Here is a 13,165-nt window from a genome sequence, read left to right as displayed (position 1 = left end):
TTCCAGATCTCTCTCTTCCCTCACTGAATCAATCGCCACAAATACAATTTTTATGACTCGTTATGAAGAAAACTTTTGATGTTTTTCATGTCCCAGAGCAAATCCAATGGATTTGGTGGAAATTCCCATCTTGCAAACATCTTCCCCTTTGGAGCAGAGGTGACCCCCGTGATCCTGAGAGAAGGACTCTGCAGAATTCCCGCTCTTCAGGTGGCACAGACAAATCCATTTCTCCTGGGGGACTTCAGTTCCCACTTTCCCATCTTTCCATTCTCACTCCATAGGCAGAAAAGTGACAATTCCTTATTTTTGTGATTCCCCTTCCTGCCCCTCCTGGCTTCCCCGATTTGTCGTTAAGCCAAGCTTAATTATTGTATCAAGTAATATTTCCATAACGTTATCTGTGATGATTTTTTGGAATTCTCCTGAACCAATGCTTGGAATGCCAGAGTTTTTCCCTGTGTCCTCCTTTCCCAGCACTGAATCCCTCTCTGGGACAGGAATTTTTTTAATTCCAGTGGCAGCAGAGCAGCGGGATGTGACGGGAATGTGTCACACGGTTCTGCCACTCAGCCAGGCTTAGCGGGATATTGGGAAGGAATCTGAGGCTGGGATAGAATTCCCAAAGAAATGGGGCTTGGGAGAGGAAAAATGAGAATATTTGGATTAGGCTGGTACAGAGTAACTCCGTTAATTACATAAACAGATAATTAAAATTAAACGAAAATCAAACAGTAAAGCAGCTAAAATTCCTGACGCAATTAATTCCATCAGAAATTCCTTTCCTCCGGCGAGTTCCTTCCAGAATTTCCTGATTCCTCCCAGGCCCTGGAAGCCCCGGAGCCGATTTGTGCCCAGCAATGCCAGGAGTTGCTCAAACACGGATTAAACATCCCGGTTTTCACCGCGAATTCCTTGGATTCAGGCAGATCCCAACTCCAGCCCCCTCCAGGCGCCAGAGCCCTTCCCTGGGCACATCCCAGGAATTCCACAACTTCCAGGGAAGCTGCCCAAGCACAAATCCCAATAAACAAAACACTAAAATTGAGGATTGGTTTTTCCAAAGCTCATCCCAGCGGGAATTCTGTGGAATAACAAACAATTTTCTTCCTTATATTTTCCAAAATATCCCCCTGCAAAATCCGTTTGAATCCTTCCCCTCGATGTCCCCGCCCAAGTCATTATTCCAGGTGCTGAATATCCAGAGAAAGATTTTCGGGATCAATCGTTGGGGGATTATGTGAAGGCAAAGATCAGTGGGAGGCTGTCAAAATTCCCAAAAAATATCAGCTCCCAAGGAAGGAGGCAAATGGAGAAGGATGAGCTGGAGGAGGATGTGGTGGCCAAGGATGACTTGGAAGTGGATGGATTGTGGGAATGGGCTGGGAAAATAAAATGAAGTAAAATAAAATAAAATAAAACAAAACAAAATAAAATAAAATAAAATAAAATAAAATAAAATAAAATAAAATAAAATAAAATAAAAATTAAAAGAAAAGAAAATTAAAAATAAAATAAAATATAAAATATAAAATATAAAATATAAAATATAAAATATAAAATATAAAATATAAAATATAGTAAAATAAAATAAAATAAGTAAAAAATGGAATAAAATAAAAAAATAAAAATGTAATAAAATAGTAAAATAATGTTAAAAAATGAAATAAAATGAAGTTAAAAAATTAAAATAAAATAAAAAATAAAGTAAAATAAAATTACATAAAATGAATAATGTAAAATATCAAAACAACATAAAATAAAAGTTAAAATGAAGCAAAATAAAGTAAAATAAAATTAAATAGGATAAATAAAATAAAATGGAATAAAATTCAAAAATAAAATTTAAAAAATATAATAAAATAATAAGATAAAATTAAAAAATAAAGGTGCAATAAAATAAAATAATAGAAAAATAAAAAAGCAAAATGAAATAAAATGAAGTTTAAAAATGAAAATAAAATAATATAAAATAAAAATATAGTAAAATAACTTTCCATAAAATGAAATGAAGTGAAATACAAATAAAGAAAATAATAAAAAATATAACACGAAATGAAATGAAATAACAATAAAGAATGTAAAATAAAATAAAATAAAATATCATAAATAAGTAAAAAATCGATTAAAAATTTAAAATGTAGTAAAATAGTGAGATAAAATAATATTAAAAAATGAAAAAAATGAAGTTTAAAAATTACAATAGAATAAAATAAAAATTAAAGTGAAATATTATTACATAAAATGAATAATGTAAAATATCATAACATAACATAAAATAAAAGTTAAAATGAAGCAAAATAAAGTAAAATAAAATTAAATAGGATAAATAAAATAAAGTAAAATGGAATAAAATTAAAAAATAAAATTTAAAAAATGTAACAAAATAATAGGATAAAATAAAATAAAAATAAAGGTGGAATAAAATAAAATAATAGAAAAATTAAAAAAGCAAAATGAAATAAAATGAATTTTAAAATCAAAATAAAATAATATAAAATAAAAATAAAGTAAAATAAATTTACATAAAATGAAATGAAATAAAATATAAATAAAGAAAATAAAATAACATAAAATAACATAAAATGAAATGAAATAACAATAAATAATGTAGAATAAAATAAATAAAAATAAAATAACATAAGTAAAAAAATGGAATTAAAAAATGTAGTAAAATAGTCAAATAGTAAAATAAAATAATATTAAATAATGAAATAAAATGAAATTTAAAAATTAAAATAAAATAATAAAATAAACAATAAAGTAAAATACAATTACATAAAATGAATAATGTAAAATAAAATAATATAACAAAATAAAAGTTAAAATGAAAATATTGAAAATGAAAATAAAATAACATGAAATGAAATAACAACAAATAATGTGAAATGAAATGAAATGAAATAAAGGAAAGGAAAGGAAAGGAAAGGAAAGGAAAGGAAAGGAAAGGAAAGGAAAGGAAAGGAAAGGAAAGGAAAGGAAAGGAAAGGAAAGGAAAGGAAAGGAAAGGAAAGGAAAGGAAAGGAAAGGAAAGGAAAGGAAAGGAAAGGAAAGGAAAGGAAAGGAAAGGAAAGGAAAGGAAAGGAAAGGAAAGGAAAGGAAAGGAAAGGAAAGGAAAGGAAAGGAAAGGAAAGGAAAGGAAAGGAAAGGAAAGGAAAGGAAAGGAAAGGAAAGGAAAGGAAAGGAAAGGAAAATAAAATAAAATAAAATAAAATAAAATAAAATAAAATAAAATAAAATAAAATAAAATAAAATAAAATAAACCGCCCCAGAATTCCCTGCAGGCCCCGCAGAGCCCCGAGGCGGGCGGTCCCCCTCACCTGGCGGATGCCCAGGCGGTAGGCCAGGATCCGGTCCACGGCGTTGGGGTTCATCTGCGTCCACTGCAGGCTGTAGGAGTAGACCCGCGGGCGGTTCTGCCACAGCGGGTTGTACGTGTCGTAGTAGAACTCCGGCGCGTAGGCTTTTCCTGGGGAAAAGGTGGAGTCAGGGAAACCGGAAAGCACAGAAGAGCTCAACCCGCCGAGAATTCACCCGTCCATCGGGAAAAGGAGGAAACACACAGGGAAATCACCGGGAAATGACTTCAGTTGGGCATTCCCGGATCCAAGGGTTCCAACTGGAGCCAGCCCTCATTCCCAGGATCCAAGGGTTGAGATCCAACTACAACCATCCCTTCATTCCCAGGATCCAAGGGTTGAGATCCAAATACAACCATCCCTTCATTCCCAGGATCTAATGGTTATGAGCCAACCCCTCATTCTCAGATCCAAAGGTTGAGATCCAACCCCTCATTCCCAGGATCCAAAGGTTGAGATTCAACTTCACCCATCCCATCATTCCCAGGATCCAAGGCCTTGAGAACCAACCCCTCATTCTCAGATCCAAAGGTTGAGATCCAACCCCTCATTCCCAGATCCAAAGGTTGAGATCCAACCCCTCATTCCCAGATCCAAGGGTTGAGATCCAACCCCTCATTCTCAGATCCAAAGGTTGAGATCCAACCCCTCATTCCCAGATCCAAGGGTTGAGATCCAACCCCTCATTCCTGGATCCAGGGGATAAGATCCAACTTCACCCATCCCTCTCCTGGTGTTTGGAGTGGTTTTGTTTAATATCTCCTTCCAGAACCACATTTTAGGATTATTTTCCTCCATCCAGGTTTTTTAAGGATCCGTGGCCATGCTTTGCCTTTGTTATTATTTCCCTCCTTTGGGTGTGGGCACGGAAGAGGAAAAATTCATGGATCCAGTGGCAAAGACAGGTTGGAATCTCTGCATTGCTGCCAAAATAGAGCCCCAATTCCTCCTGAGCTGCACCAGGAGAGTCCAGCACTGGCACAAATGGCAGGAAATGCCATCCCAGATATTCCCAGTGGCTGCTGCTCGCCTCCATCCCATCTTTCCCCTCCACATTCCCAAGCGGAAAGGCTCTGGAGCTGTCCTGAACACCTGGAGAGGTGCCTGATCTTCCAGGGCATCGTTTAGTTGTGGTTTGGACAAGGTGGAAAAGGGAATCTCCCAGGGAACTGGGAAAAATGAGAGGATCAGCAGCACATCCGAGCCTGCACCCTTCAGAAATGTGGCAAAAACCACGGATGATTCCCAAAGAGAGGAAAAGCCATTCTCAAATCCACTGAATTTCAGTTCATGCTGACTCCAATCCACGGAGAGGCTTTGCCAAGGGATGGGGTGGATATTCCATCCCTGGAATTGTCCGGGGCCAGGTTGAATGGGGCTTGCAGCAGCCAGGTTTCATTAAAAATGTCCTTCCCACGGCCTTTTCCAACCCAAACCATTCCATGACTCCAAAAGATTTCATGGAACAGGTCCATCCTCGCCCCATCCAAACCCAGTCCAGATGTGCTGTGCTCTGTTTTGCCACTTAAAATATCCAAAAATCAGGGAAGACCTGGAAAACCTAAAGATTTCCATGTGTTCTCCTCCTGGAAGGGTCCAAAAGATGCTTTTCATTAGAGAAAAACCAAGCAGGAGGAGGATTTTTTTCCCGAAGTTTCTACTTCCATCCGTACTTCTGCAGGGATCTGGCAGTGGGAATAATTGGGAAAGGGCTGGAAAAAACCGGGGAAAACATGGCCTGCCTGTCACGTGGAATATGGGAGGGGTATGGATTCATTTCTCCCTTCCCTTAATTGGGATTTTAGCAGTTGGTGACAAAACAAACCCTGAATTTAGGGATTTTCTGCTCAAAACTCTCCCTGATCCAGGTGGAAGCAGAGAGGGATGAGAGGCATTTCAAATTCCAGATTGGACAATTTCCATCAGAACCAAGCAGTGAGAAGAGGAGGAAAAAATGCCTTAAAAAAACCCCAAAATGCAAAGGAACAAAGGCAAAACCCTGGAATAAACACCAACGTGTCACTGACTGATGCAGCTTTTCTCTCCAGCCACGCTTTTCTCTTCCAGGGATAAAAATCCCTTTTAGCCAGGATATTCTCCCCAGTGTCCCGGGGAAGGAGCTCCTTCAATTAGCCCGGAGTGCAGGGGCAAACAACAATATTCCAAGGAGAGGGAGCAAAGCAAAACTGCTGCTGGAAAAAAGGACTTTCAGCAGGAATAGAAAGGGAGCAGCGGCTGAGATGATTTGTTTTCCTTGTTCCTGAGAAGTGGAATAATGGGAAAAGCTCATGCTGGATGCAAATGATCCTCTCCCCACTCCCACTGCTGCTGGATAAAATGGGATCTCTGGGGGGAGCCGTAATGAGCCACTCGTCACAAGAGGGGCACTTGAGCAGTGCCAGCACCTTTGGGGGAATAATGAGGCGCCGTGCAGAGCTGCATTATCCCAAATCCCTGTGAAAACAACACCGGGAATGCAGAGGCTGGAAATGCAGCAGCACCACACGGAGAGCTTCCCTGTAAACTTGGGGAGGTGGGGCTGGGGCTCGGAGCACAGAGAAAGTGGCTTCTGGAAGTGTGGGGGTTACAGGGGAACTTGGAAATGTCCCTTGTCCCCAAAGCCCTTGGCTCTGGATCCTTGGGACAGGAGGCACCTGGGTATGATCCAGTGGAGGGATGTGAGGATGTTTTTGTGTTGGTGTTCTCCGAGGCTTCCCAGAGCTTTCCATGGAAGGGGAAGTTGGGTTGTGTCCCACAGGAAGTTCAGCTCGTGGTCAGGAGCCTGGAGGTTGGGAAGATGTGGATTTTGGGGTTCTCGGAGAACATTTCCAGCTGGGATGACGGGAATGCTTCCCAGGGAGGTTTCTGGGATCTCAGCTCCTGATGGGCTCCCCACCACAAAGCCCGGGTGCTCCAGAGTTTGGGGAGCCTTCATCCTTGGGGATCCTGTGTGCAGCTCTGGGATCACAGGGCAAGAGGGACCTGGAGCTCCTGGAGCTGGCCCAGAGGAGGGATGTGAGGATGAGGAAGGGCTGGAGCATCCCCATGCCCAGGAGAGGCTGAGAGAGCTGGGGCTGCCCAGCCTGGAGAGGAGCCCCAGTGAGAGGGGCCTCAGCCCTGGCTGTCCCTGGGTGTCCCTGGGTGTCCCTGGGTGTCCCTGGGTGTTCCTGGGTGTCCTGTCCCTCCAGCCCTTGTCCCCTGTCCCTCTGCAGCTCTCCTGGAGCCCCTTCAGGCCCTGCCAGGGGCTCTGAGCTCTCCCTGGAGCCTTCTCCTCTCCAGGGGAACATTTTCAGTCATGAGCATTTGTTGTGCAGCATTTGATCCCTCCAGGCAGTGCATCCAAACATCCAAACATTTCCCACCAGCCCTGTACCAGTGCAAGGTCAAAAACGGGATGAAATCACTGTGGCACTGAGTTAGAGAAACCAAGCAAATGGAAAAGTCCCTTCAGCTGCTCCATCCCAAGCTCCACTCGGATCTAAAAGAGGGAGAAATGTCCTGAGCAGAAGTGGGTTGAGGCTTTCCCCTTGTCCTGGCACTCCAGGCCTTAATCCAAAATTCCTCTCTCTGTCCCTGGGTTTAAAATTGTTCAAAACAAGGAAATAACATCCCTCTCCCATCTCTGCAATCCCCCAAATGCCCATTTCTTTACCAAACAGAACAGAACAGTTCCTAATCCAGAACACCCCAGATCATTTCTTATCCTCCCTTGGGATGGGAATCCAGGAGGCAGAGTGGTTCCTGTCCCAGTTCTCCGGCTTTCAGCAGATCTTGGTGCTGGAGTTTGATTTGCCTCTGATAAAAAGGATCCCTCTCCCAGTGACATTTCCCACCCTGCCTCCCAACCCGGAGCTGATTTCCACATTTCCAGAGGATTTCACTGTTTGAGGTTTCCTCAGCCCAGCTTTCCCTGAAGTGCTCCCATCTCTTTCATCTTCAGACCTCAGACAATAAATCTGGCTCAGGACCAGCTGTGCCTGACACCCGAATTCCTCAGTGTCCATTTGTAGCCCATAAAAGCCCCATCTGTAAAAATCTGCATCCTGTGATTCCACATTCCTTATTCCTAAAGACTGGGGGATTTTTAAGTTTTAAAATAAAAGGAAAGAGGTTCAGCTGGTCCCTTTCAGAGAAAGCGATCAGCCAGGATTCCCCTTGCTGTGTTTCACTGGGGTCACTCATCCATTTATCCCTGAGGAAAACAATCCCTTAAAGGAATTGCTGCTGGACTGGGCACTGCAAATTCCAGCTGGGATGAGAGCAGGGCAGCACAGAGATCCCAGCAGTGCCACAGCTGCCCCCAACCCCAAATGTCCCAGACCCCCGAGGGTGGGGAACAGGAACAGGGTGTTCCTGCAGGAACAAACAGTGGGGGTTGTGTGGACATGGAGCACCAAGGAATCATTTCCTTATCTCTTTCCTCCTCATCTTCCCACTAAGTCCTGCCAATTCCCTGGAGTTTGGGGGGATTGCAGCAGCTCTGTCCCCTGTTTGTGGCACTCCTGGTGACAGGAGCTGTCTGGGAGGGCTCAGCAGAGCAGCTCCCACTTCACCACGTTCAGGGGAAGGAAATAAAGCCGGGGATTTATAAACGCTTCCCCTTTTGGCAGCCTCAGCTCCAGCCCTCTTCATCCTGAAAGTGCTGGGAGAGCATAAATCCTGAACAAAACCCGGCACTTAACTGTGGGATCAGGCTGAATGCAGTGTTTTATTTAGGATTTACAAAACAGTGAGGGACGAGGAGTTTATGGAAAGGGCTGCCCCTTCCCGTGCTCTGCGTTATTCCAGGATCTCTGTTTTATGGAAGGGTTGCAGGAGGAAGGAGAAGAAGTTTTGTTCTTTATTTGCATTTGGGAGAGGCCACATCTGTCTCCTCCTGGAGCTGCTCCTCATCCCAGTCCTGCAGCTGTCCCATCCCAGCCTCCCCATCACCACGGAAGCTGAAAATCAGGGAATTTTTTGGGTTGGAAGGGGCCTGAAGGATGTTCATGCAGATGTCACCTTCCCTTAATCCCCCAGGAGGGAATTCCAGGGCCTTCCCTGTCCTCCAGGAGGGAATTCCAGGCTCTAGAATTGTTTGGGCTGAGCAGCTGAAGCCACTTCAGTGCAGAGCAGGGTTTAAATTAATGAATCCTATTAACATTAAAATATTAATAATGAATAATCCCCCCAATAGGTGGAGGAGGCAGCTGCTGCAGGGAATTCCAGGGACAGACAACTCCACACCTGCTGCTCCCACTGGGAACTTGGGGACGAGACTTTCCCACCCTTTCCAGAAAAATCTCTTCCCAAAATAATTACAGAATTATTAAAATATTGTAACTTTCAGGGAAGGGATGATTTGGAAACAAAATGAACTTTTAAATGCCTGATTGGGGCACAGATTTCAGTTTGTCTGGGCTCTGTCCATCTCCAATGGGTTCAGAGGTTCTCATTCCAGGCACAGGAATGCAGCATCCCAAAGGAAGAAAAACCTGGGATGCTCCAGTGTTGTCCATGAGATTCCCTCTCCAGGGGCCCTTCCCGGCTCCCTCCCTTTCCCTGGGGTTTTCCCGAGGGTCCAGCCCCCACCCAGCGGCTGAGCCGTGCAAGAGCTCCCGTTCCTCCTCCCTCAATCCCTGCTGCTCCTGCATGGAATTCCAAATCCCACCAATCCCGACCCCACCCCAGGAGCTGAACTCCAGCTGTTCCTCAGCTCCATTTCCAGCGGTTTGGGGCCGAGGTGCTGACTCCAGGGGTGAATAAATCCAGTTTATTCAGGAGATTCCTGGTTCCCACACTGGGATAGGTGAGATTTGGGAAGATCCTAAAGATTTCCATGTGTTCTCCTCCTGGAAGGGTCCAAAAGATGCTTTTCATTAGAGAAAAACCAAAGCAGGAGGAGGATTTTCCACTTCCTGAAGGTTCTGCAGGGATCTGGCACTAGGAAAAATCAGGAAAGGGCTGGAAAAACCTGGGGAAACATGGCCTGCCTGTCACGTGGAATATGGGAGGGGTATGGATTCATTTTTCCCTTCCCTTAATTGGGATTTTAGCAGTTGGTGACAAAACAAACCCTGAATTTAGGGATTTTCTGCTCAAAACTCTCCCTGATCCAGGTGGAAGCAGAGAGGGATGAGAGGCATTTCAAATTCCAGATTGGACAATTTCCATCAGAGCCAAGCAGTGAGAAGAGGAGGAAAAAATGCCTTAAAAAAACCCCAAAATGTAAAGGAACAAAGGCAAAACCCTGGGAATAAACACCAACATGGCACTGACTGATGTTTTTCAGTAGAGAAAAAATGAGTGTCCAAAGAGCTCTTTGCAGAGGTGGATCCTGGGATCATCACAAGGGATGATCCATCGTCCATCTCCTCAAATCCCAATTTTCTGGGAGAAGGGAAGGCAGGAGATGTGAGGTGCCTGAGTCTGTGGGAACCCTAAAAATCCCCTCAGGGAAATTTCCAGGCTTTGCCCTGGAAGAATTTACCACAGAAGAATTTCTCTGCCTAGGCTGGGAGAGGACTGCCCCCTTGGTGCCAATCCAAACTCTCCTGGATTGCTTCTCCCACGGCAATAATAATGGATCAAAGTGGAAAGAGAAGGAGGAAGAGCAGGAGGAAGAGGAGGAGAAGCAAGAAGAGGAGGAAGAGGGAAAAGAGGAAGATGAGGAAGAAGATAGAAGAATAAAGAAGAAGGAGGGGAGGAGGAGGAAGAGGAGGAGGAGGAGGAAGAGGAGGAGAAGGAGAAGGAGAAGGAGAAGGAGAAGGAGAAGGAGAAGGAGAAGGAGAAGGAGAAGGAGAAGGAGAAGGAGAAGGAGAAGGAGAAGGAGAAGGAGAAGGAGAAGGAGAAGGAGAAGGAGAAGGAGAAGGAGAAGGAGAAGGAGAAGGAGAAGGAGAAGGAGAAGGAGAAGGAGAAGGAGAAGGAGAAGGAGAAGGAGAAGGAGAAGGAGAAGGAGAAGGAGAAGGAGGAGAAGGAGAATTCCAGAAGGGAGCAGCGTTTCTCCTTCCTGCCATGGTGCCACATGAGCATCCCATGGGTGGCAGGATGGGCTGGGTCATCTCCGAGACCTTTTCCAACCTTGGTTATTCCCAGCACCGCCGGGAGGCTCCCCTGGATGGGGACAATCCCTTGGGAAGGGGAGTTGGGAATGTCAGGCTTGCTCAGCTCCCAATCCAGCACCGCCAGCTCCAACGCGCTTCCGGGAGCACCAGGGAAAGGGAAAGCTCTGCTCACGAGCTGACAATTAAACCCTCCCTAATTAGCCCTTGATTGGCTTGATGTTGCACTTGTCTGGAAGCGCTGACGGGGTGATGTAAGACAACGTAAATAATTAAAGATGAGCTCGTTAATTAACGCAATATCCCACGGCAGAAGAATTCCACAGGCCAGAATGACGTGGAATTAATATTCCAAACTGTCTCCCCTCGCCAGTGGGATCGGGAGTGATAAAAGGAATTAAATCCATGGAATGCCATCAGAGCTTTGTTTGGTCCTACCCAGAGCTGTGATGAATAATTGAAATATTGAATTTTAATGTTAAATCTCCAGCCCTGCCATGCCAGCCCCATCCGCTATGGGGTGGGGGTGCTGGTGGAAATTAAGGAGGGAATCCCACAAGGATGTGTATCCAGCCTTGATCAAAGAATTCAATGGATCAGGAACAAAATATTGTCTAAAAAAGGAAAAGGAGGAGAAGGAGAAGGAGAAGGAGAAGGAGAAGGAGAAGGAGAAGGAGAAGGAGAAGGAGAAGGAGAAGGAGAAGGAGAAGGAGAAGGAGAAGGAGAAGGAGAAGGAGAAGGAGAAGGAGAAGGAGAAGGAGAAGGAGAAGGAGAAGGAGAAGGAGAAGGAGAAGGAGAAGGAGAAGGAGAAGGAGAAGGAATAGAAGAAGAAGAAGAAGAAGAAGAAGAAGAAGAAAAATAAGAAGAAGAAGAGGAAGAAAAATAAGAAGAAGAAGAGGAAGAAAAATAAGAAGAAGAAGAGGAAGAAAAAGAAGAAGAAGAAGATGAAGAAGATGAAGAAGAAGAGGAGGAGGAGGAGGAGGAAGGGGAAGAAGAAGAAAACGAGGAAGAAAAAGAAGATCCCACTTCATCCCTCCTTTGCAAACTGGGAACCTGCCAAACACGGCCATCAGCCCCCCCTGCCTTGAGAAGCCATGCCACAGTGAAAACTGCTCCTGGGGTGTCCCCAGGTGGCCAGGCCGGGCCAGGCCATGGCCCAGCAGGGCCCAGGTGTGTCCTGCAGGAACCTCTGGCGCCCCAGCAGCTGCTCCGGGGCGGGAGGAGCTCCCTGTGCTCACCCCCCTCCTTCTCCCTGGAGGAGCTCCTCATCCTCTGCCACCTCTGCCCTGCTCTGATCCATTTGCTCCAGCCCTGGCGGGGTTTTCCGAAGCCACAGCCTGGGATGGACTCGCTGTTGCTCTCTGGATGTGATCTGGCCCCGAGTGAAATCTCGAGGTGGTGAAGCTGTGAGGAGCATGAACTCGGCTCTGCTTCCCCACAAACACAATTTGCCTTGTCACTTCTTATTTATTTTGAAGGGACTGGCAGGTTACATCTGCCTCGCCTTGGCCCAGATGCTGTAAATTAACCCCTTTTCCAAGTGTGATTTATTTGGCTTTCATCTCCTCCAATCTGGCTCCAAATATACAGGGAAAAAAAAAAAAAAGGAGATTTTGCAGGCTCTGGGGTCAGAATAAATCTTTCAAGCCAAGATGCTTGAAATGCTGCACTGAAAAGCTTTTCCTGAGCATACCAATGGTTTTCTGCAGCCCCAGTCCAGCACATTTCTATTTTCCTGCGTGAAGAACCAGAAATAAACCAGCTAAAAATGGGTTACAACAGCCCATTATTCCCCCCAGCACAAAAGCTCCACACAACTGCCACATTCCTGCCTTGCAGTTATTTATTGGCTTTTTTTTCCTACCATGCCTAAGAAGTGCCCAATTTCTGGTCTCTATTCACATCCCCAGTGAAATCCAAGCCTCCTTTTTAACCATTTCATCAGGTTTTTTTCAGTTCCCCAGGGCTTCCACTCCATCTGTGGTGCTGAGATTCAGGAGCACAACAGAGCCACAGAGCAAAGAATTTATTTCCTAAATAAACTCGGTTTTAACTTTAAAGACTAAGAAAAGTCAAAGTGTTACTTGCAGCATCCTTAACCCACCATAAATCAGCAGGATGGGACGAACCCTAAATGAGCACAGGGACGGATGGGAAATGGAAAACATCATAAAATCATTTTAGGACTCATTTTCGGTTTTGTGGTTTGCTAAAACCACTCCAACTGCCCCGGTCCTGGCAAAATAATTGCCTTGGAATAAATTTTCATGTCTGGGATCCAAATCCTGATTAACAAATTGAACCAAATTTACTCATTTGAGGCCAAACAGTTTTTCTGGTTTCCTTCAGAGCTGCCTTTGGGATTAAAATCCCGAGATTTGGAGAAGGTGGTGGCTGTGAAAACAGCTCCAGTGGGCTCTGAATGGTGTCAGCCAAAGGCTGGATCCCCTTTGGAAGGAGCAGAACCAGCCGGAATTGCGGGATCTGCTGAGTTCCCACCACATTTGTGCACAAAAATGTGTGGTTTTTATTATAAATAAAAACATAATTTTTTAACAGACTTTCCTCATATTTATACATAAAAAACGTCCAAAAATTCTCATTCACTGGTACCAAATGACCCCATTTTTAGTACTGGATCTCCTCTTGGTCATGGATCCCTTCAATGCTAATTTGGTTCCCATTTTTTGCTTCTCTTCCCAATCTTTTCCCACCCCAGCTGCTCCAATCTTCCAATCTCCAATCCAGCCAGGAGCTGACATTTGG

The 13,165-nt window shown here is 44.4% G+C and overlaps 1 protein-coding gene across 1 annotated transcript in view; it reads right to left on the bottom strand.

The window, feature by feature from the left end:
- Positions 1-13,165, bottom strand: part of MDGA2 (MAM domain containing glycosylphosphatidylinositol anchor 2) — a 216,659-nt gene that overhangs the window by 38,607 nt on the left and 164,887 nt on the right. The window contains exon 11 of the mRNA XM_063399182.1: positions 3,321-3,469. Coding sequence (XP_063255252.1) covers positions 3,321-3,469 — 149 coding nt within the window. The remainder of the gene's footprint in view (positions 1-3,320; positions 3,470-13,165) is intronic.

Source organism: Prinia subflava, chromosome 5 (genome assembly GCF_021018805.1).
Source record: "Prinia subflava isolate CZ2003 ecotype Zambia chromosome 5, Cam_Psub_1.2, whole genome shotgun sequence".
In the NCBI taxonomy this organism is placed as follows: Eukaryota; Metazoa; Chordata; class Aves; order Passeriformes; family Cisticolidae; genus Prinia; species Prinia subflava.
Note: the sequence above shows the minus strand (reverse complement) of the source record. Positions and strands in the feature narration are given on the sequence as shown.